This window comes from Mus caroli, unplaced genomic scaffold, assembly GCF_978045245.1.
Source record: "Mus caroli unplaced genomic scaffold, Mus_caroli_1 scaffold_7, whole genome shotgun sequence".
In the NCBI taxonomy this organism is placed as follows: domain Eukaryota; kingdom Metazoa; phylum Chordata; class Mammalia; order Rodentia; family Muridae; genus Mus; species Mus caroli.
Genome location: NW_028227262.1, coordinates 42,195,001 through 42,220,359, shown reverse-complemented (window position 1 = coordinate 42,220,359; position 25,359 = coordinate 42,195,001). Strand labels below are relative to the sequence as shown.

At 37.1% G+C, this 25,359-nt stretch overlaps 1 protein-coding gene across 12 annotated transcripts in view; it reads left to right on the top strand.

Annotated features, from left to right (window-relative positions):
- The window catches only part of LOC110295865 (contactin-4), a 1,019,336-nt gene that overhangs the window by 729,230 nt on the left and 264,747 nt on the right, over nt 1-25,359 (top strand). For all 12 annotated transcript variants that reach the window (XM_029478665.2, XM_029478667.2, XM_085840201.1 and 9 more), the window contains one exon: nt 10,420-10,515. In XM_029478665.2, coding sequence (XP_029334525.1) covers nt 10,420-10,515 — 96 coding nt within the window. The remainder of the gene's footprint in view (nt 1-10,419; nt 10,516-25,359) is intronic.

The window sequence follows — 25,359 nt, the reverse complement described above, 5'->3', positions numbered from 1 at the left end:
TGTGCATGTGTCTGTGTGTGTCTCTGTGTGTCTGTGTTCTATGTCTCAACAAAACTTTGACTTTGAAACACAAATGTCACTCGAGTAGATATTTAAACTCACTTTCCCCCAGTCTACACCACTTGATGTAGACCTTTATTTCATGCTCAAAATTGGCAATGGTAGTACTAGTATTTACAGACCACTGACTTTGGAACAGGCAGTGAGTTAAGTGCTTTGCACACATCATTTTCATCTTCAGAGAGCCCTATGAGATAGGAATTATTGACCTGATACTAGAGACGAAAAAATTGAAGTTCAAGGAGATTAAGGAACTCACCCACATCATGCGGAGTTGGAGTAGGAGTGAATGACGAGCTCATCCACCAGGCCTCTGACTCCAAAGCCAGTGTGATAAACCATTAAGCAATTCTTCCTCTTGCTATAAACTCACACTTGGAAACCCATTCAACCATGCCTGTCTCACTAATGGTTTCTTCCTCCTCCCCGAGCAGAAATGTACAAAAATGTGGATTTGCAACCCATGAGGTTTTGTGAATTCAGATTTATTCTGGGTATGAGTCTCTGCAATCCCAAGAAGCATGCATATGTGCACCCACACGTGGGGACCAAATGGAAGACATTCATCGAGACATGATTTAAAATATGCTGCCTGGTAACAGGGTTTTTAGAATTACTCTCTGAAAATAGCTCTTTCTTTTTATAAATGTTGAAATCATCATTATGGAAATCATATTCATAACCAATGTATTACTTGACCATCTTCCTGGATTGATATTGATTTCCTTATTGATTGCAATTTTTTCAAAACTTAAGGAAGCAATAAGACAGGAGATGAGTGCTGACAAATTCTTGTGCTGAGGACACATTATGAGAATTAATAGAATCCAGGTCTATCCAAGTCAAAAAATAATATAAAATAAGTATTTTTAAACTTATCTTGTACTACACAGAATGCATAACTAAAACTGATTGAGGTTTATACAACATTTACCATGATGTTTTTCATTCTCCGTTTTCTCCCTTTCCTCTGCGGACTTATAGCACACCGTGATGTGTGTTACTATCTCATTAACCTTTCCTGGCCATTTTACAAGTCAACTTTTTATATGCTCCTCTGGGAGGTGCCAGCTTGGAGATAGCATCAGCCCCTCCTACCCATGTGCGCAATGGCTGGTCTCTTAATGGGGGTTTAAATAAATTGCTTTTCCTTAGTCAATGTTATTATTTCTCACAAAAAAATTTCTTGGATCATTTTGCTGTTATTGGCTCTGGAACATGTCCAAGTATTTATGGGAAGCTACATTTTTTTTAAACCAGCTCTCAACATTTAATAACTTTCTAGACAGGAAATATTTAGATGCTTTCCATCTTACTCTCTGATTTACTCTGTGGTTTGAATTCTCAATGCTTTTGTGTTCTAAGTTTATTAGTGATTGCATGTTGCAATTTTAAGGCCTTTGTGCCCTTCCTTCTTCCAGGAATTTAACTGCCAAATCTTTTTTGTGCCCTGATGAGCTAGCTCATTCCAGATGCTGGAGCACATTTTCCAATTTGATGAAAAAATAAGATATCAATAGGACATTTTACAAGAGAATAAAGGATAGATACTTGGGAGTAAAAATATAATTTAAAACATATCTACCATAAAACTGTTCATCCCCCAGCCCATTATTTATGAAATTTTTACATAAAATAGTGACAAAGAGAGTCACCACAAACTAGAGGTAGTTATTTTTACGGTCTGTGCATTGCATATCAATGACCATAGGTAAAGCTAGTTTAAGAAACTGCTTTTTAAAAAAGAAACTGTGGTACATTGATATTAATTCTTTGTGCATACATTGTGTTTTATATTCAGCTGTGATTTTAGTAATTAAATGCATGAGTTAAAGGGAGATCTTAAAAAGAATAGGCCAGTTACTTTCCTAACAGGGAGATATTCCTTTCTCTTACTAGTGTTGTTCCTGATTCTCTTCCTCCTTCTCCTTCTCCTCCTCCTCCTCCTCCTCCTCTTGTTTCATTCTTTGTCCTAATATTTCAAATTCCACATGAAGTTGTTATGCATAGTGGAAACCAAGGGAAGATTTGAGAATGATATCCCTAGTCAGCACACTGCATTGTAGTAGAGCTGCCCTTACATTCATGGATAAAAGATTCATTTGCATACACTTTATCTTTGTCAATTAACTGGCTTAGGTGTGCTTTGTCCTTGACATTACACATTCCTAGTGAAGATACGAAGTCTCTCTCAGTGGCTCCAGAGGAAACATAACTATACTGTCTTGACAGATTTCCAGGTGCATGAACATTGAATTAGTGAACTTTCCTGCATTAGCACTAAACTTTCATACATTACCTATGAATGGAGAACTGGAGCCCTAATGGAACTAGATGGAGATGTGTAAGAATATTACTAGGTACATTCTAGCATAACTTCAGTATCATTTGCAAACAGGTACTGTTGCAAGTTACATGATGGTCATGGTGAAGAAATGTTACCCATAATGTGTTTTCTTTAATAGTGGCTATGATCATTATTTAATCTTATCTAGATTAAGATTATAATGTAAAGTGACTGGAAATATGTTAATTTATATTTAATATGTTGTATGTATTTTATTTATAATCTTTACTATTGAAACCCCACAACAACAGAATGTACATACACACATGCATACACTTAAGTAACCAGACCAAAAAGCTATGTCACAGCGAATATCCATATAGTTTGAACAGTCATTTGGGATAAACTCTGTGAAGCTTGACCCTAACTTTCACAGATTTGTTTCTTTGTTTGTTTGTTTGTTTGTTTTAGTGCTGGATTAGGTTGAAAAATATATTCTATAATGAACATTGTATATTTTTCATTTATTAGGTTTGTTATAAATATTGCCAATAACAAGCTTGGTCATGAGTGTACAAGTATAAAGGTTGCTCATCCATATATATACGTATTTGACTTACCATGTTACTACTTATTGGTGGATTATAATATTGAAAATATCAGCTAGGGGCTTTTTATATTTTCAAAAATATGGGCATATATATCATTTTTTTTCTTAGCACCCACAGCTTACTCTGCTGTGTATTTGCAACTTGGATGCCTTTTAAAATGAGATGCTTATGGCGTGGTTTTCCATGGGATCACAACATTCCTTGGTGGACAGAGCTTATACTGAACAGTAACCTTGCAGCATAACAGGATTTGTGCTTGAATAGATCCTTTTTCTCATAGCATTTCCTTTAACTGTTGCCATGATTCTTCATTTAAAGCAAGCACATGTAACCCCAAAATTACATGTCATTAAATGACAAGACCACCACAGCTAATATGTGGCAGAAATGATTTCCAAACTCAGGTCTGTCCAAAGACAGCTAGCTTTTCCATTCAGAGTAAGTCAGTTACACCATCTGGAATTTTTTTATCAATTATAAACAAATATTTCTAAATATTTCCTCGAAAGTCATATGAATATACTCTGAGCATTCAAATATTTTTAAAATTAATGGCATTCATAAAATAAAAATCTGGATCCCATTTTTTATTAGGTATTTATTTCATTTATATTTCCAATGCTATCCGAAAAGTCTCCCACATGCTCCCCCACCGACTCTCTCAAAAACCCATTCCCATTTCTTGGCCCTGGCATTCTCCTGTACTGAGGCATATAAAGATTGCAAGACCAATGGGCCTCTCTTTCCACTGATGGCCAACTAGGCCACCTTCTGATACATATGCAGCTAGAGACACGTGCTCCGGGGGGTACTGGTTAGTTCATATTGTTGTTCCTCCTATAGGGTTGCAGATCCCTTTAGCTCTTTGGGTACTTCTCTAACTCCTCCATTGGGGGCCCTGTGATCCATCCAATAGCTGAATGTGTGCATCCACTTCTATGTTTGCTAGGCCCCGACATAGTCTCACAAGAGACAGCTAAATCTGGGTCCTTTCAGCAAAATCTTGCTAGTGTATGCAATGGTGTCAGCCTTTGGAAGCTGATTATGGGATGGATCCCCGGATATGGCAGTCTCTAGATGGTTCATTCTTTCGTCTCAGCTCCAAACTTTGTCTCTGTAACTCCTTCCATGGGTGTTTTGTTCCCATTTCTAAGAAGGGGCACAGTGTCCACACTTTGGTCTTCCTTCTTCTTGAGTTTCATGTGTATAGCATTATATCTTATATCTTGGGTATTCTAAGTTTCTGGGCTAATATCCACTTATCAGTGAGTACATATTGTGTGAGTTCTTTTGTGACTGTGTTACCTCACTCAGGATGATGCCCTCCAGGTCCATCCATTTGACTAGGAATTTCATAAATTCATTCTTCTTAATAGCTGAGTAGTACTCCATTGTGTAAATGTACCATATTTTCTGTATCCATTCCTCTGTTGAGGGGCATCTGGGTTCTTTCCAGCTTCTGGCTATTATAAATAAGGCTGCTATGAACATAGGGGAGCATGTGTCTTTCTTACCAGTTGCATCATCTTCTGGATATATGCCCAGGAGAGGTATTGCAGGATCCTCCAGTAGTACTATGTCCAATTTTCTGAGGAGCCACCAGACTGATTTCCAGAGTGGTTGTACAAGCTTGCAATCCCACCAACAATGGAGGAGTGTTCCTCTTTCTCCACATCCTTGCCAGCATCTGCTGTCACCTAAATTTTTGATCTTAGCCATTCTGACTGGTGTGAGATGGAATCTCAGGGTTGTTTTGATTTGCATTTCCCTGATAATTAAGGATGCTGAACATTTTTTCAGGTGCTTCTCAGTCATTCGGTGTTCCTCAGGTAAGAATCCTTTGTTTACCTCTGAGCCCCATTTTTAATGGGGTTATTTGCTTTTCTGAAGTCCACCTTCTTGAGTTCTTTATATATATTGGATATTAGTCCCCTATCTGATTTAGGATAGGTAAAGATCTTTTCCAATCTGATGGTGGCCTTTTTGTCTTATTGACGGTGTCTTTTGCCTTACAGAAGCTTTGCATTTTTATGAGGTCCCACTTGTCGATTCTCGATCTTACAGCACAAGCCGTTGCTGTTCTATCCAGGAATTTTCCCCCTGTACCCATATCTTCAAGGCTTTTCCCTACTTTCTCCTCTATACGTTTCAGTGTCTCTGGTTTTATGTGGAGTTCCTTAATCCACTTAGATTTGACCTTAGTACAAGGAGATAGGAATGGATCAATTCGAATTCTTCTACATGATAACCACCAGTTGTGCCAGCACCATTTGTTGAAAATGCTGTCTTTTTCCACTGGATGGTTTTTGCTCCCTTGTCAAAGATCAAGTGACCATAGGTGTGTGGGTTCATTTCTGGGTCTTCAATTCTATTCCATTGGTCTACTTGTCTGTCGCTATACCAGTACCATGCAGTTTTTATCACAATTGCTCTGTAGTACAGCTTTAGGTCAGGCATGGTGATTCCACCTGAGGTTTTTTTTATCCTTGAGCAGAGTTTTGTTATCCTAGGTTTTTTGTTATTCCAGATGAATTTGCAGATTGCCCTTTCTAATTCGTTGAATAATTGAGTTGGAATTTTGGTGGGGATTGCATTGAATCTGTAGATTGCTTTTGGCAAGATAGCCATTTTTACAATGTTGATCCTGCCAATCCATGAACATGGGAGCTCTTTCCATCTTCTGAGATCTTCTTTAATATCTTTCTTCAGAGACTTGAAGTTCTTATCATACAGATCTTTCACTTCCTTAGTTAGAGTCATGCCAAGACATTTTATAGTATTTGTGACTATTGAGAAGGGTGTTGTTTCCCTAATTTCTTTCTCAGCCTATTTATCCTTTGTGTAGAGAAAGGTCATTGACTTGTTTGAGTTAATTTTATATCCAGCTACTTCATTGAAGCTGTTTATCAGGTTTAGGAGTTCTCTGGTGGAATATTTAGGGTCATTTATATACACTACCATATCATCTGCAAAAAGTGACACTTTGACTTCTTCCTTTCCAATTTGTATTCCCGTGATCTCCTTTTGTTGTTGAAAGCTCAAGTCGAACATTTGAAAGTTGTACATGTTATTTTAGGTTTTTTCCCCATTTTTGGAAAATTTATTGACTTTTCTTATGACTGTTGCATGTGTGCATGTACATCATATGTGGCCAGTACTGTGGAGTTCACACAAGGTATCAGATCTGCAGGAACTGGATATTCAAACTGTTGTGAGCTGCTGCTGTGTTCTGGGAACTGAACCCAGGTCTTTCGGAAAATGAACAGGTTCTCTTAATCACTGAGCCATTTTTCTAGGTCCATGTACCATTTCTTTATTCTGCTCATCAGGGAAATGCAAATCAAAACAACCCTGAGATTCCATCTCACACCAGTCAGAATGGCTAAGATCAAAAATTCAGGTGACAGCAGATGCTGGCGAGGATGTGGAGAAAGAGGAACACTCCTCCATTGTTGGTGGGATTGCAAGCTTGTACAACCACTCTGGAAATCAGTCTGGCGGTTCCTCAGAAAATTGGACATAGTACTACCGGAGGATCCAGCAATACCTCTCCTGGGCATATATCCAGAAGATGTCCCAACTGGTAAAAAGAGCACATGCTCCACTATGTTCATAGCAGCCCTATTTATAATAGCCAGAAGCTGGAAAGAACCCAGATGTCCCTCAACAGAGGAATGGATACAGAAATTATGGTACATTTACACAATGGAGTACTACTCAGCTATTAAGAAGAATGAATTTATGAAATTCCTAGCCAAATGGATGGACCTGGAGGGCATCATCTTGAGTGAAGTAACACAATCACAAAAGAGCTCACACAATATGTATTCACTGATAAGTGGATATTAGCCCAGAAACTTAGAATACCCAAGATATGAGATACAATTTGCTAAACGCATGAAACTCAAGAAGAATGAAGACCAAAGTGTGGACACTGTGCCCCTTCTTAGAATTGGTAACAAAACACCCAGGGAAGGAGTTACAGAGACAAAGTTCGTAGCTGTGATGAAAGGATGGACCATTTAGAGACTGCCGTATTCAGGGATCCATCTCATAAGCAGCTTCTAAACGCTGACACCATTGCATACACTAGCAAGATTTTGCTGAAAGGACCCAAATATAGCTGTCTCTTGTGAGATGATGCCGGGGCCTAGCAAACACAGGAGTGGATGTTCACAGTCAGCTATTGGATGTATCACAGGGCTCCCTATGGAGAAGCTAGAGAAAGTACCCAAGGAGCTAAAGGGATCTGCAACCCTATTGTTGGAACAACATGATGTACTAACCAGAACCCCGGAGCTCTTGTCTCTAGCTGCATATGTATCGAAAGATGGTCTAGTCGGCCATCAATGGAAAGAGAGGCCCATTGGACTTGCAAACTTTATATGCCCCAATATAGGGGAATGCCAGGGCCAAAAGAATGGGAATGGGTGGGTAGGGAAGTGGGGGGCGCTATGGGGGACTTTTGGGATAACATTGGAAATGTAATTGAGGAAAATATGTAATAAAAATATTTTAAAAAAAAGAAAAAATAATAATGTTTGCTTATGTCTAAATGGATTGAGTATTCTTTATTTTTATGCCACTCTGAAAATTGGATGGGTTAACTACACAAAAATGTAGATGACACATGCTAAGAACCAAACTGTAGGAATTCATTTATTGGGATCCAGTATCTCTTATAAGAATAAAGTTTTAAAATAATTGAAATGTTTTAAAATTCCATGAAAATCTTTATATAAAAATCACTACTTTATTTCCTTTCATATTATTTCCTTAAATAAAGAAAAAAATAGCATTTTCCCCAACCATAACATAGAATCTATTTGTAGTTTTTGGGTATATAGTCCATAGGATTATATACTTGAATGTTTTGTCCCCAATTAGTATAACTATTTGGGAAAGATCACAAGGTGTGGTCCTTTTGGAGGAGGTGTGCCAGTGGGGATAGGCTTAGAGGTTTCAAAAATTCGGGTTCTTTCCCTCTCCCTCCTGCTTGTGGATCACAATTGTCTTAGTCAGGGTTTCTATTCCTACACAAACACCATAACCAAGAAGCAAGTTGGGGAGGAAAAGATTTATTCAGCTCACACTTCCACATTGCAGTCATCACCACAGGAAATCAGGATTGGAACTCAAGCAAGTCAAGAAGCAGGAGCAGATGCAGATGCAGATGCCATGGAAGGATGCTACTTACTGCTTTGTATGCCTTGACTTGCTCAGCTGGCTTTCTTATAGAACCCAGGACTACCAGCCCATGGATGGCACCACCCACAATGGGCCCTCCTACCCTTCATCACTAATAGTGAAAATGCCCCACAGCTGGATCTCATGGAGGCATTTCCACTAGGGAGGATCCTTTCTCTATGATAACTCCAGCTTGTCAAGTTGACACACAAAATCAACCAGTATAACAATGAAGACTCTCAGTTACTACTGAAGCGCCCTGCCTCCCTGCCTGCTTCCTGCCATATTCCTTCCCATGGTGGAAATAGACTCTAACTCTCTAGAATAATGAGTCCCAAATTAAACACTTTCTTCAAGAAATGAATTTATCACAATGACCTATTACAGCAATAGAAAAGCTACTAAGACATTTTTGAATGAAAAGCTATACACTACAACATAAATGTAAATTTGGATTCTAGCATTGTTTGGTTTCTTCATGTGCAGACAGTGTGTCTCCTTCATTTAACCCATCTTCCCCCATCACTATAATAGTCTGTGGATTGATGTGATTAGGTCCTGCATTGAAGGAATTGACAGAGATTTTGAGCCAGCATAAGGCAGAATCATCACTCTCACAGTATTTGTGCTCTGGAGGTACCAAGTGAAACTTGTCTAAAAATAACAACAATAAAAACCCTGTATAGGCTTAAGCTTTATCCAGTTTTAAAATAAAACTGCGTGAAGACAAGAAAATATAAGATTGTACAAATGTCCCATGTCCCAATGTGTAGCTTTTAATGTATCCTGAACTTTCCCTGAAACTAAACTGGGTATAAAGCATTGTCAGTTTGGAACTAGGGAAAGGTTGTTCGGGCTCATGTGACCCTATCACTCACAAGTATTATCAGCCTTAGTAGGTTTCACAGTAGGGATAAACAGGCATGATCCTGAGCTCATATGATTGTTATATAATTGCTGTTATCTCTCATGAGGTAATCTTTTCATGGTAAAGCAGCCATTCAAATGGCCAAGGGAGAAGTCAATTTTCTTCTATCCCAGTAGGTACAACTACATGACTTGTAACCTTGTATGACATACTTGAGTCAGAAAAGACTTAAGTCCATAATTGAGTTTTAGATTGCATAATTAGGACAGGAGGGAAAATGAAATAATGAATCCTTCCATGCTCATTATTAAGAGAATTCATATTGGTGACATAGGAGGTGAGAATTCTCTGTCAAAAACCAGCTTCCACTTTATTACATGTATTTTATATCATCCTATTTATTTGCAACTAGTTATTTGTTTCTTCTAGGTACTTTGGGCTCTACTAGGTTCTTTGGGCTATAAATGTCTTCCCTTTCTTTTATAAGTAGAAGTTTCTCCTCAAAATGATGATTACCCACTTTTCAATATTTAAAAACAGATAAGAATTCAAAATGATCTGTTTTAATTCCAAATACATCTGTGTATACTGTACTTATATATACATGTACACATACATGTACACATACACATACATAAACATATAATGTGTACATAGAAGAATAGAATCTAATAATCCCAGCCCCTGGAAGAGTGCAGCATAAGGGCATAAGGATAGTGTATTTCAGATTGTGAGTTCAAGGCCAGCTTGGACTATATCTCAGGACTGTAACTAAGAATCGTAGTAAGGCGTGCTCAGATACACACACATACACACAAACACATACACACATATGTTTATGTATGTATATACATACATATATATATAGATAGAGAGAGAGAGAGAGAGAGGAGTTTAATATCTATAAAGAAAATATCATTGCATAAAATAGATCTGTGAAATGAAATGAACAGAAACAAGAGATTGTATAATAACAATGACACTTAGCTACAGGAGGTCATACAAATTTCAGTTTCTTTGCCTAAGTTGGTAATGTCTAGTGGAGTTTTCAAGAATGATATAAGTGTTTTTATGTGCATTACCCAATGTGGTCTGTGGTTATTGAGTACTCAAAAATCGACTAGTGTTATCTGAGGAACTAAATTACACACTTAATTTTAGTTATTCTGAGTCAAAATAGACACAAAAGGAAAGTGCCTGCTTTATTGGACAATTTAGCAAGGGAATGGGAGTAAAGGAAAATATTGATAAAAGTTTCAGTATCAGTTAATCAGAATTTCCCTGGTTTAAGTGCAATCCAAATTTTTATTTTTCAGCACAACTACCTTCTTGGAAATTGTCATAGTGCCCCATGGTACCTTAGGGCTGTAAAGCTTAAATGTGTTTTCCTTCATTTCTCCCAACAGATCTTGAAAACTTTAAGACAAGAACAAGAAGCACTGTGTCAGTCCGTCGAGGTCAGGGAATGGTCCTTCTGTGTGGCCCGCCACCCCATTCTGGAGGTACAGATACATGTGTCTACGTGTGCACATTTCACTGGCTGATACCTTTCTTGAAGAATGTTTTCCCTCTTGATACCAACTGAGGGGACAGTATCATTCATAGTGATTTCCATAGTCCTTCTATGTAAAAGCTGTTATGAATTCTCATATAATTAGAATCAGAAAATATAAGACTGTACAAATGTCCCATGTCACCATATGCCTGGCACAAAGGAAAAGATGTCCATGTCTGTCAGAGTCAGAATCCTCTCGTTTGGTCAGGTGATGTAGCTAGACTTTGAGTACCTCTTCTGTCTGTGCAGGTTAAAAGAAAAAGATGGTGCTTAGCCATTTTCTCCTATGCTCTGTCTGCGAAGGGATCTATGGACTGTCCACATTAAGCTTCTGTAACCAAATATGTGTGCTTTGATTTTCTATATCAACAGTAACTTTCCAGCACTCTGGATACCAGCTGTGTATGCAGGGATTTACTTCTATTCGGTACAACTGCCTAGACTTAGCATCAGATCCCACAAATAAAAAGGCTCAGATACGTGAGGCTACTCTACCTCCAGGGCCAGGAGCAGCTAACTTGCTAATCCCCAGTGTTTCCTGCCAGCTCCTCCTAAGTCAGGTGTAGTGATAGTCTATAACTGTTACCATAACTAAGGAAATAGTTAATCACATCTAGGGGCATAGGACACTAAGAAATCCAGTATTTTAAGCAGTCACCTCATTCCCTGAGAAATGTTGTGGTTATGTTCATAAAGAATAATACTGAAAAATGCCAAGCAAAAGTTATCACACATTTAGGGTTAAGTAGTGATACTAGAATTTCACTAAGGATATTTTATGTGTGATTATTTTGTCTGAATGTATATGTGCACACATATATCTAGTTTTTGAGATCAAAACTTGGTTTCAGGTTCCCAGAATTAAAGTTACACACTTTTGTGAGCTGTCATGTAGGTCCTGAGTGTCAAACCTGGGTCCCCTTCAAGAGCAGCCATGGCTCTTAACTGCTGAGTTTCCATTTCAATGATGAACTTGATAAACTCAGTGGATGGAAAGCTGGCTGAGCAGGTAGGAGCACCAGAGAACACACGTTCAATTCCCAACATCTACACAGTGGCTCATAGTCAGTTTCAGATGATCTAAACTCTCTTTTGGCTTTCTTAGGAACCAGGAATTCCTGTAATACATGAATATATATGAAGTCAAAACACTCATACATGTAAAATTAAAGCAAAGAAATATTTTCTATATAAAAGATTGATAATATCTATTCTTGGGAAATATGACTTAGTTTATCTACTATCACGATCCCATAAAATTTTTGTTTGACATTTGTGGCTGAAAGAGCAAACTTTGAAAATTGCTGTTTGAAACTACTATTTCTTTCTTGTATTCAAAATTGTAACTTCTTTTTGTGTAATAGGCACTCACAACGAGTATATGCACGTGTGCATGTGTATGTGTGTGTGCATGTATGTGTACACAAGGTGGTGGGTCAACCTTAGGGCATTCCTTAGGAGATACCCACCTTAGTTTGCTAAATGTTTTGTTTGTTTGTTTATTGTGATCTATTTTGAGACAGGGTTTCTCTTGGGTCTGGAGATTTCAGGCAGGCTAGGTTCACTGACCAAAGATCCACAGGCACCCACCGGTCTTTGGCTCCCTAGCAGTAAAATGATGATATACCCCATCACAAAGCTTTTTTTCTGGGTTCTGGAGTTCACAGGTAGATAATCCTTGAGCTTCTTTGGTAAACTCAACAACTGAGACAAGTCTCACCTCTGTAACTTCCTTTTTAATCTGTCACATTTACCATTTCCAGCAGAGAAAACAATTAGTGAGAAGGCTTGAAAGCTTGCAGTTGGAGACCAAGCACACTGCTTGACAGAAAGCAGCAAGCAAAACCTGTCTGAGATACGGGATTGTTAGGGCTTCTTTCTGGGGCTTGCGTATTTGAAAAGGAGACTTGTTCCTTAGGAATTCTTTTTCTTACAAATGAAATCAGAAGTGCTAAGCTTACAGACGCAAGGGCTATTCCTGGTTCTGATTCAAATCACTATCTTAAATTGCGCAAATATTTTGAAATCTCCAGGCCTCGCTCTTCCTGTCTTGTAAGAGAAGAATTCACAACAAATCTCTCAGATCCCTTTTAGTCACATTATACCATAATTATAACTCAATAAATGCTAATGAATGTCTTTATTAAGTGTTTTTACATTGTTGGGGCCTATCCTTTTTTTAAAGAAACCATTAATATCAACATGTATTTTGATTCTGGTGACATTTGTTCAAACTAGCACTCATAAATACGTAATCTGATTAAACTAAAGATGGGGAGTTTTGCTAATTTTTCTATGAGCACCTTGACAGTATTAAGCTTCAGAAACCTGACAGCGACTCCAATGATTCCTCTTAGAGGTGTATCTTCAGTATACTTCCCTTCCCTGGTGTAATGGTAGCACTGAAAAGGACGCAACATGATGGAGTGAGGGGGCTGCATTGCCTGAAGATGAGGTGCCTAACTCCTTCCCTCTTCCCACAGAGAAAGTTATTAAAAATTGCCACAGACTACTGAAATATGTCTGTCTCCATTGACAGCAGTCAGCATCTCTGAAATCTCCTTCCTTGAGCTGTTCTGACATTCTTGACAGTCTTGAGGGTGAAAGACAAGGAAATAAATATTCTCATTATGGGCTCTATTAGAAGCCATGCACACAGTAATGCTGTGAACAAGACAGGCGCAGCCTGAAAAATTTCAAGAAAACAACAAAGAACATCTTGAAGGTTGTGAGGGAGCATGTCAGACATCTATCTGTTTTGTCCAGTAGAGTTAATGATTATCTGATCAAATCTCTCTTCCATTCAGAAACCTCCAAATGCAGGCTGTAGTTACAATTTTCTCGTGCTTTTTTACAACCTGAATGCCACCTAAAAGCTGGCAGAATAACCAAAAGCTACCAGACCTACTGGGCATTTTTGACTTACCATATATCCTAGTTTCAGTTGTAACATAGTATGCAGGGGGAAGGAAATGAGTCAGGCTCTTACTGTATCAGTGGGGGGGGGGTACTCACTAAAGCCATGAAATGTGCTGTAAGGGACACCGCCTTTGAAAAGCATTCATTTTCAGACCTTCATTCCGTAACACAAAAATAAACAGCAAATAATCATCTTGAGAAACATATATTTCCACTGTTCTGTCACTGTGGTAGCATCATTTTCATATATATATGCATACACACACACACACATATGCATGTCACTACATAGATTTTTTAACATTAAATGGGATGTAGTCCCTGAAAAATAAATGAGTTTGATGTATTCTGGCTGTCCTTGGGTGCTCTTTTGTATTAGAAACAGACATCAGTGACTTCAGGAAGGTTCTCTTTAATTCTGCCACCCAGTGTATCATTTGGCACCAGAAATTCATGACCTTTAGCCAAGCTCTCATTAAATAGGATTAAAATGAGGTGTTTTGTGATGATTCCTTCTAATGTAATTAAGTCCCCAGGTTATTCATCCTTGAAATCTATCAACTACTTTTGAAGGGAGATTTGGGTCTTTTTCTATGCCACCAAGGTCCTCGCTACTCAAAATCAGCAGAGATCTCACCTGGGAATTTATAATAAGGGCAAACGCTCAGACCCCACTCAGGGCCAGTTGAACCAAATCTTACTTTTAATGAGATCTCCCACTGTTCACATGCACACTGAAGTTTGAGAAACCCAGAGCTGCTTCTCTGGTTCACACATACATGCACACACACACATACACACACACCTTACCACTCTGGCCAAGACTAGACAGGTAGCTTTTAAGTTATCTAGGTAATCTATTATGGCAGTAAGTGGCCAACCATTTCTCAAGGATAATCTGATTCCATAGATCTGTCGTTGAGTCCCCCCAGTATATCATTGTACAGAGCTGAGGTTAACTCTGATGCAGCACTAGATTGGAGATCCAGTCCCTTTGATCGTGTTCTACAAAACCAGTGTAGGGCCAACCCTGCTGGGGTGGAACCCTTTGATTCCACATCACTCAAGCCGAATTGCTGAACATTCCTTATATAAAAATATATTTAGGGCTGGAAAGGTGAGTCAGTGGGTAGCATGATTCCTATGTAAGTCTGAGACCCTGAACTTCAGTCTCTATACCTACATAAAATGGGGTGCAGTGGAGTGTTCTATAACTTCAACACTGGTGTGTGTATGTGTGTGTAGAGGATGATGGATCCTGCAGGCTCACTGGCTATTCAGTCTAGTCAAAGTGGAGACTTCCAAGTTCAGTGAGAGACCATGTCTGAACAAATAAGGTGATGAGTGATGAAAGAAGACACTTGAAGTCAACCTGTGGTCCCCCTCTGAATTTACACCCATGGGACATACTCATACAAGGACATGAACATGTCACATATAATTTTTTAAGACTTTAAAATAAAGTGTGGAATTATATGACCTTAGATTTTTATCTTTGCTTTCATGTATTCTTTTGTTTACAGATAAGAAAAATTAATGTCTACCATTATCACAACCTAGTTATTCATCTTCAGGAATAATGTTTTGTGATCCGGCATCTATTGCTAAATTGCTACCAGTCAGTCTGGCTTCCAAGAGTTTAAAAAAAGGAATAAAATCATCTGGTTCTACTACTAAAGCTGTTTTCATTTTAGAGACATTAGCTAGTCTTTTGTTTGTTAGATCTTTGTGCACAGAGCACACTCCCAGTAAAGTTAGATTCCATTCCCAATACATCAGACACATATACATACAGCAGACCATCTGTGGAATTCTTCATGGTGTTTATACTGCCTTAGTTTACATTCTATATTCTCTTGATGCTCATAATAGGCACAAGCACATGCAGTTTATCAATAAGGAGGAGAAAGCAAAGTGATTATGTGAAGACACACAATGGTCAATGTCAATGTTACTATAGACCAGGACACATCACCTTTTTATAAATATCAAAGTGGAAATGTGTTTTGTCATCTCCATGCTAGGAATCTTTGGGCTCTATCCTAAGCCATTTAAGTCCAAATTTCTTGGAGACACAGATCCTTTCTGACAACCATGGACAAACTTCTATACATGATCTAATACATAGCCAGACTATAAAACCAATGTCTATACATTATAAAAATTGACACCTGACCCAGGAAAACCTTTCTGTTGCAAGCCTCCCCAGGACACTGTAATTTCTCCTTGATCTGGGCATATCCACATGGATTATCCTCAGAGCTCTAGAAGAATCCCCACTGTGGCTACTTCAGATGGACTATTCTGTGATCACTAAAGGACAAAGCAAAGATGGAAAAGTGGGACAGTCGTGGTGTAGTTCTTCCTCTCTCTTATTACCCTGCTGCGGACTTAAGCTGATTATGTGCTTTCTGTGAGCCACATTTCCTCAGTTCAGCTTCTGTTTCTATCCTGTCATAGCTACTCAGCTTTCAGCACCAACATGCTATTCTCAGGATTAGATGTGTCCAGTTATGGGCTCAGTCCAAGCTAGGCTGATGTGTTTCTGATGCAGGAGTAAGTAATCTTACTGTGCTAAAATTTAATATCCTCTGAAGCCAGAGTAATCACAGGGACACCTACACTGTAGTCATGCTACCTGACTCTACTTTATACCTTATTCCCAATGCCATCCGCATGAGTGTGCCTGTTATTTGGCAATTCTTTATAGCTTTACATTACCAAATACATGTTGATATGCTTCGAATATCAATCCATTTCATTTACTATAGACATTCAGGTTGCTTCTTGTCTTCATGTCTTACCAAATGATGGAATGGTGTACTAGATCTCATTTTACTAGTGTGTATAGCTGTATCGGGGAGGGGGGTATTGTATACACATTCATGTGTGGAGGCTATGTCAGGATATTGGATATCCTACTTCCATTACTCCTTGCCTTATTCTCTTATGATACAGTCTCTCACTGAGTGAAGCTGGCTAGTGGAAGGCTAGCCACTGTGACCATCCTCTCTTTGCCACCAACAGTGCTAGGGCTACAGGCACATTCATTGTTATGCCCAGATCTTTATACAGATGCTGAGGTTCTGAATTCAGGTCATTATACTTGATGAACAAGCTGTCTCAGCTTCTAAACCCTCTCCTTGCCTTAGGTCCCAATTTGGCTTCATTCTAAAACTTGAACAATAATTCCATGGCTTTTCATTCCACTGTTATTGATATCTATGGTATCTACTTATTGATCCTTGTATGTTGAATCATAACACATATTTAACTTATGCCTGATGGAATCTTGCATTTGCTTGCCATGATTTGAACAACTGACCACATTTCTCAGAAAGTAATCCTTCTACTTTTTTTTTAAAACGTATTTCCTGTCCTTTCTCGCAGGCTCTGATGTTCTCCCATAACTTGGCTCAAAATGTGACTCTCAATTCTTCATACAGTATTAATCCAGCAGAATGGAATTCACCTTTGTCCTATAAACTCAAATGTTAATAGTGTAGGGAGATAAAGAAAATATGGTATTAATTCACACCACTAAAACTTTAGAAACATACTGTTTTATTAACTTTATTTGGTCATTTTTATGTGCTTAAGCATAAAGTCAACAAATGACTTCTTAAAATATATATGGCTTTTGACTTAACCCTCATGTAACAACTCAAAGGCAGGCATAGACTTTAAAGCTAAGTCTCCCGAGTGATTCATCTAGGGTTCACATCTATTATTAACACAAAGTGGCTGTGCTCTGTTGTAGCTTTATTAAAATGCTGATTTAGCCATTTCTCTTAGATTTGATAGTTGTTCTCTAAGACTCAAAATGACAGTTGAGGTAAACTCTGCCATAGTTTCCATGCTTGTTAATGAAAGTGTACATTGTTATGTTTGCATATTCTATTAATGGTATCTGCATTCTATTTCATTTTCTTATTTAAAAAAAAAACAGGTATTATATAAACATAAGAGAAGCCATGATCGTGTGTGTGTGTGTGTGTGTGTGTGTGTGTGTGTGTGTGTGTTACTGGCAATTGTACCTAACTCTTTGAACATGCAGGGCAAACTGCTCTGCCAATGAGCTATATTCCCAGCTTCCAGGATATTTTAAGTAATTTAAAATATTTTTAATAATGGTGAACTTTTTTTTACCCTTTTTTATTAGATATTTTATCAATTACATTTCAAATGCTATCCCTAAACCCCCCTATGCCTTCCCCCTGCTCTGCTCCCTAACCCACCCACTCCTGATTTTTGGCCCTGGCACTCCCCTGTACTGGGGCATATGATCCTCGCAAGGCCAAGGACCTCTCCTCCCACTGATGGCTGACTAAACCATCCTCTGCTACATATGCAACTAGAGACACAGCTCGGGGGACAGGGGTAGTGGTTAGTTCATATTGTTGTTCCTCCTATAGGATTGCAGACCCCTTTAGCTCCTTGGGTACGTTCTATAGCTCCTTCATTAGGGGTCCTGTTTTGAACTGTTTTTAAATAGACTAAAGAATATTGTCTTCCACTTATTTTTATGACGTCTAAAGTGAGCAAAATGTGAGAAGATTTTTAAATGATGATGATGATAACAATTAGTTAATGTCATGAAAGCTGTAATAAACCACACAAAGTGTATTGAATTATGTTCTTTTTCTGGTCATAATGGAATCACTGTTAATTGTGTATGTAGGACAGAATGTAAGGAGACTCCACAATCTACTTTGTCTCATTCTGGGTGCATATATAAGTTTGCATGAGTACTTGTGTGTGTGTGTGTGTGTGTGTGTGTGTGTGTGTGTGTGTGTGTGTGTAGAAAGGGAAATGTCCTCAAATATTGTTAGTTTTCTAAGAACATTTAAATTACAAGGGTTTAATTATGGCCTTAAAAATCATGGTTTGTTGTTGCTTGGACACCACCTAGGTAAACTCTGTTTGGTCTCTATTTCATGTCACCTGGATAGTGATTTTTCTGAGAGATGTCTTAACTCCTGAAAAAAGTATAAGTCACAGCTGGCCAGTGAGCGAAGGCCGAGCCATTGGGAATGGATGATTCAAAAGAGGTTCATTCATCATAGACAAAGAATAGGTTCTTGTAATGTGTACTCAGACATAGGCATGATGTTGCAATACTGCTGCAATACCATTGCATAAGGATTTGAAACTCAGTCAAGCCTAGGTAGAACCAATACTAGCAGTATAATCTATGTGCAATATATATCCTATACTCATTCCTAGTTCTTAGAAAGAGAACCTTACATATCCTCTTAAAGAAATATTCATCTTAATTCAATGAGGTAAACATTTAGTGATAGATAAATACTAGTCAAACTAAAGATAAGTATTATCACTAACATGAGGTATTTTTAGATTTTTAATGGTAAATAATTTTCAGGAAATCTTGTTTGATAGCCCTTAAGTCTTGATACCCCTTAAGTCTAGTATGTTTATGTTAACAATATGAAACTGGGCTCCCTTATTTGAAATATGGCCAGCCAATCCCAACCTTTGTTCTATTACTTTGCCAATTAAAGAGGCCATAAATTGTTAGAGAACTAATCAATGTGTCATAAGGTTGAACAGTTTGCAAATGCAAGATCTTCCATATTCATTAAATCTCCATCTTCACTTCATTGTTGAACAGAACAAGAAGAAACTAAGACTTGCATTGCTCAGGAGTTAGTTGTTATATACATTACAACATGTTATATACATTATAACATGCCAAAACGACGTGGTAGAGTGTTTTCCTGTTCAAGATTATAAGCTACTGGGAGTATCTGTCCATCTACACCATGTGTAGGCTCTATTCTTCTCAGGTATGAGGTTGTATCACTCAAAGGAGTCAACAAATGTTAACGGAAGGGAGAGAGTCCTTACAGGTCTAGAAGAATAATTTACATCATCCCTGTAGAATAAAACAAACAAACAAATAAACAAAAAGAAGGAAAAGCAAAAACAATGAACTGAATAACATCCTGTCAGTTATCTCTAAAGATGGTCCACATGTTCAGCGATGTTCCTCTCATGATCCTTCTCATTGAATTGTTCTGCCAACTCATTCTGACACAACCTGCATGTTTTATGATGATTCTTTTGAGTGTCTAGATAGCAACAACTGTTCATATACTGGTAAAAACAAAGAACAAACTTATCATTGTGAAAACTATTTTGTGTCCATGGATTAGTTACTCCCAGATCTTATATACCTGAGCCTCCATTTTTTTGTTTTGTTTCATTTTGTTAACCTGCTGGCTTGGTTTCTAAGAGATGTCCAAGAGTAACAGGTTTCATACTTTGTGCCTTCATTCTGCATTTTCCTTCTGATAACAGGGATTTAAGATGCTTGAGTGGTTACAGCAAGTGCCAGGTTATAAAGTTAGAAATTGAGTCATGTAGGTTAATGAATAGCTATTGAAACAATACAATGGAGAGGATCATTTCCTTAAAAATAGAATATATATATATATATATATATATATATATATATATATATATATGTATGAACATCTTTTCTACCTCTCTTGATCCTTCTTTGTTTTATGTAAATAATTCCATGTCCTTTATTGGGAAGAAAACAATGATTGTATTTAATTAGTGATTGCCTCAATTATCCACTTTCTCTCCTTGACAATTATTATATACTTAAAGCATAGGCACTTTTAAAATGTTTTCTATATAGATTGAAGCTCAAATTAGGAATGCCTCTATTTTTGTTTTAAGCTTACTCATTCCCACATTCCATACCTGCAAAAATATCAAAGAGATTGTTTGCAGTTTAATTTTTAGAACTTAAGGCTCACTGATCAATCAGACAAACAAATGCAATACCTAAAGGAAATGGCAATTTATAAAGTGAATTTTTTTTTACTGTGAGGCTGAATGATGAACAGGTCATTTCAGGAATCCCTCCCACATGCCAATGTTTCTTATGAGGGGCTCCTTACTCTAGAAAGCATCAAGTTGGTTTGTATCACAGGTGCTAGTGTGGACATGAAGTATCTGGTGATGTGAAAACATATTACGTTTCCAGTAGAGTGCTGCCAGGGATGAGCCAGCCAAAACAGAACAAATGATCAATGTTGATCCTTCAACAACAGGAGCCTGACTGAGCATCTCTAAATAAGCAGTGGACATTCACAGCGGGATCCATGAGAACCACTCTTGTTTTAATGCTTGGTAGAAATAGTCCTCCTGACTCTCAGCTAGAAAAAAGAAAGAACAAAAGAAATGAGTAGTTCTTTTGACACATTTTTTCAGCAGGAAACTAATATTGTCGAGTCATTGTATCACATATTATTATAGTGAATTACACGGAATAATGAGAAATTGTTGACTGGGTTATAAAATTTAGAAATAGTTTCTGGATAAGTGCTCAAAGATGTAATGTTTTCCAGAGTCAAAAATCTAGATCTTCTAAATCTTAGGCTCAAGTAAGAAGTTAACCAATTTTCTTCATTATTAAATTTTGATTAATATACAAAGAAAATAGGTTTTAATATAAAATTTTTACACATAAATATCATGATAGATAACATAATAGATTAACAGCAAATGTTAAAGGCAGGATAAAGCCTTGTGAGTCTATATAGCATCTGAATACTTGTTTTCAAAAATTATTTAATTAACTTGCTATATATCAAAGACAAACAATATGTGTACAAGCAGTTTTCAAATAGGGTCTCAACATGGATCCAAGGCTGTTCTTTAATTAGCAATCTTCCTACTTCAGTCTTATAAGTTAGGGCCCATGGGTACACCAATATAGTTGGCTGCAAACTTAGCTGATTTGAGTTTACCATTTTGGCTTGGGATTTTGGCACTCATAGGTACATAGAATAATTAGAAAAATCCAAATAAAGTGCAGTTCTTATAAAGGACCAATTCTTCTGGCATCATAAACTATGCCAGGTCTTTAATTCATAGCCTGATTCAGAGAATAATCATGCCATGTTAAGTAGGTACTATTCACAAAATAACAGTTATCCATTTCACAGTGAGCCTAGAAAACTTATCCCTTCTCACATTATAACATACTACATTTTTCTCACATTAGTTAGTTGCAGGTTAACACATTATCACAATCTTCACTGTCAAAATGAATCCCTGGAAAAGGGGATGTGTCATAATAATACTCCACAGGAATTCATAAATCCCTATGGCAGGCACAGCTGGATTGGTTGTTACAGTTAGTAATGTAGCATTCTAGATGACAATGAGCTGGCGAGATGGTTCACCCTTCAGAGCACTTGATGTTCTTGCAGAGGATCTGCGTTCAGTTCCCAGCACTCACATGATGGTTGGCTACCATTCGTAACTTCATGTTCTATGCCCTCCATGGGCACCAGACTTGCACATATTGTACATGCATGCATACATGCAGGCAAATTGGTCATACACATAAAATTAAATAACTGTTGTAGATAAAGACATATCTAAAAGCAATTTGGAACGTACATGCTGTTTCATTCTTTCAAGCCAACTCACCCTCCAGGAAAATCCCACCACACTGGAGTTGTACATACCTGCAGTTGAGTGTGCAGTACTTTATACTGAGGGGTGGTTAATTTTAAAAAGGTAAATAATTTGAAAAACAAATTGTAGGTCATTTACGTATCATATTTCTTTATTCTGTGGTTCCTACTTACTGAAAATATAGGCAGATATGACAGCTTTAAGTTCCACATATGAGAAAGATATAGATAAAACTTTCTTTCAAATGTAAAGTTTTAGCTTTTTCAGTACCAATGGTTGTGATGGAGCATATAAATTAGGAGTTCAAGGGTGAAGAGTTTAGAATACCTTGCTGAGTTAAAGTTCGAGACTTTGAGGTACCAGAACCCATGAAGTACCAGACATGTAGAAGACATAGCATATACAAAACTAAGCAACATCGACTGGATCCTCATGCTTTGTGATATATGAAGGTAAACAAATAATCATATTGAGATGTTTGCTCTTGAGTGTTAGAGAAAGAGAGAGGGAGTGAAAGGACAAGAGTCTAGGAACTTGTTGTGAAATAGGAAAATACTGGAGTGTCAAGGATTCCTGTAAGATTTATGAAGTTTAAAGCCTAAGTTTAAGAAAGTAGGAGAAAAAAGAATAAAAGGAAAAATAGTATGTAATGCTTGGGTATGAACATTGTTCCAAACGAGTTGATTTGGGGGACTGTAAAGATGGCTCAGTGATTAAGTGCATGTGCTGCTCTTACAGAGAACCCAAGTTTGGTTGTTAGCTCCCAGATCAGGCAACCCACATCCACTTGTAACACCAACTCTGAGGAGTTCAATGTCTTCTTCTGGCCTCCACAAACACCACTATGTGTATGTGTGTGCGCGCGCGCACACACACACACACACACACACAATTAAAAGTAACGAATCATATTTTTAAAGACATTGCCATAGCATATTAGAATGGGATTCAAGACTGTGTCCTATCCTATCATTGCTTCTCTGACTGTTACCAAATCACTAATGGCCAGATGATAGTAATTCAAAAACAGAAATGCCTGTCAACGTATGTCAAACTTAACATCTAACATAAGAAGTCTGACAGCTCAGTGTAGTCATTTTGTGAAAGCAAAATGACATGTCCTTTGATAGTTGGAGAACTAAAAACCTAGATAGAATGATAACATGTGTTCATAAACAGTGAAATTTTAAAAAATTCATGGTGAAATCAGGAGATATTCTGTGATAACAGGAAATATGAGACTTTTACTCAAGATACAAAACACAACCAAGAACGACGTGTTCAGAGGGTGCTACCAGAAGATGAAGGATGAGGGAAAGACTTGTCCATGTAATATGTCCAACTTAGTACAAAGGAAGAAAAAAAGAAAGAAAAAAAAACATGGATTCTATGTATGAAAGAATGATGCTAACATAAAGAGTTGCTGATAATATAAAATGGGGCTTAAAGGGAGCTGGCAAAGTTTAGAAAGAATTAAAGTCTGCAATGCAGAGTCAGTAAAAAGTCAAATGAACATTACAGAAAATTGAATTAGTGATAAGCATGACTTACTAGATAAGTTTTTAATACAAAATTCAGTATGAGAGCATAATGATCAGAAACTTCATAAATATGGAAATGGGGGAATAAAGTTCCAATTTATGTGTCATCAAAGTAATTGATAAAGACATAGACTCAGCATATATGTGGTATCCTGTCATTTAATGCCCTGACCTATTTAACATTCCATTGCAGTTTATCCCCATTTTGAGTAGTAGAGTAGTGAAATTTTCTCCTCTTTCAGGGAAAGTAAAACATTACTAATATTATTTTAATAAATAGAAAATATAAAGATCCAGAAGTAGAGGAAATATAAACTGACATGGTTTTCAACTTTTCAACTTTAGAAAACAGTAAAATCATTTTAGTAATGAATTAGTGACATAGTCTAGTGTTAGAGTTCCTGCGTAGCATGAATATGGCCTTGGGTACAATTGCCAGAACCATTAAAACCTAGTAATAGGTATAGTCTAATCAGAGAAAATTAAAGATGAACACAACAAGGCATGCTTGAAAAGCTACAGAAAATAAGTAACACTATATACCTTACTACAAAAGAGCTAAATATTTAATTTATACATTAAACCCAGCAAGCTCAGAGCTGGGCATACGTGTTTTCTAACAAAAAGGTAAAGGCATACAATACTTATTTCACTAAAAACAGATTTGTATTTTCCAATATAAATCTTACTAATATACAATTAGGAGTGCATTACACAATTATAAAATCACTTAATTACGAAAAGGTAATTTCATCCCAAATCCTAATCACCATGAAGAAATTTTATTTGCATTATTTAGCACATAAGGTTTCAAAGATAAAACTACTAACTGAGATATACAATGAGAAATTTCTAGAGCATACTTGTTATTTAATTTTGTTGATCAAGTAAAGAAAGTAAAGATGTGAACAATTTTAATATTGTGATAAGGCTATTCTTTTTAATGTAATGCATGTGAACTAAAAATTTTTGTAGTTGTGTGATACTGCCAACGAAAGCTAGGATACTGCTGATTCTAGGCAAAAACTGAGCCACAGTCACAGGTCTGTTTAACATGTTCCTTTCCTATTACCTATGCAATTCTTACTATAATTGTTCCTATATTAAAATGAAAAGAGAATAAAATTAAAACAGTATTGGATAAGGATAGTTTTTCCATAATGTAATTAAATAAACAACTAGTTATAGAAGACTTTTATGCAAGAACATCACAAGAAATGCAACAAATCAATCTGTGTACATTTTAACTCATAGTTTCATTATCCAAGGTGTCAAAGAAAACAATGTTTCAAGCATGGCACAAGTGAGAATAAATATATCTATACTTGCAGGATGTATAAAAAAATTTATTCTCATGTGACTCCATCTCCTAAAATTTATGGTTAAGAGCTGATAAAAGGATGAGGAAGTGAAGTGGCTATGACATCTACTACCCCAGTGACATCTTTCATGCCAGTCATTGTCAGTGTTGATTTGGCTGAAGGTAACCTGACTAGCTAGATAGGTGCTACTTCATCCCTTGGAACATCATTTGCTTCCTTTTGTTCTTGAAGCTGCTTGGTAGAAGATGATCTTTCCTGAATAGAGGAAGATCAAGAGTTTACAAGTTGGAAGCTGTGCTTCCCAACCTCCAAAACAAGCTCTGAAGAAATCAAAATCTGTAACAAGTATTTGTCTAATAGAGCTACCAGAAGAGAAAAAAACACCACCCAAAAGACATGGACTAAAAGAACATAAAAGAAAAAAATTATCAAAATTAAAGTAGTACATGACATGTTCAAGTGAAGCTTTGAGAGACATAGGAAAATATATTCAAGGCAGCTCACTCCAAATAAAATACAAACTCACACTGTCAAGATGAAAACGAA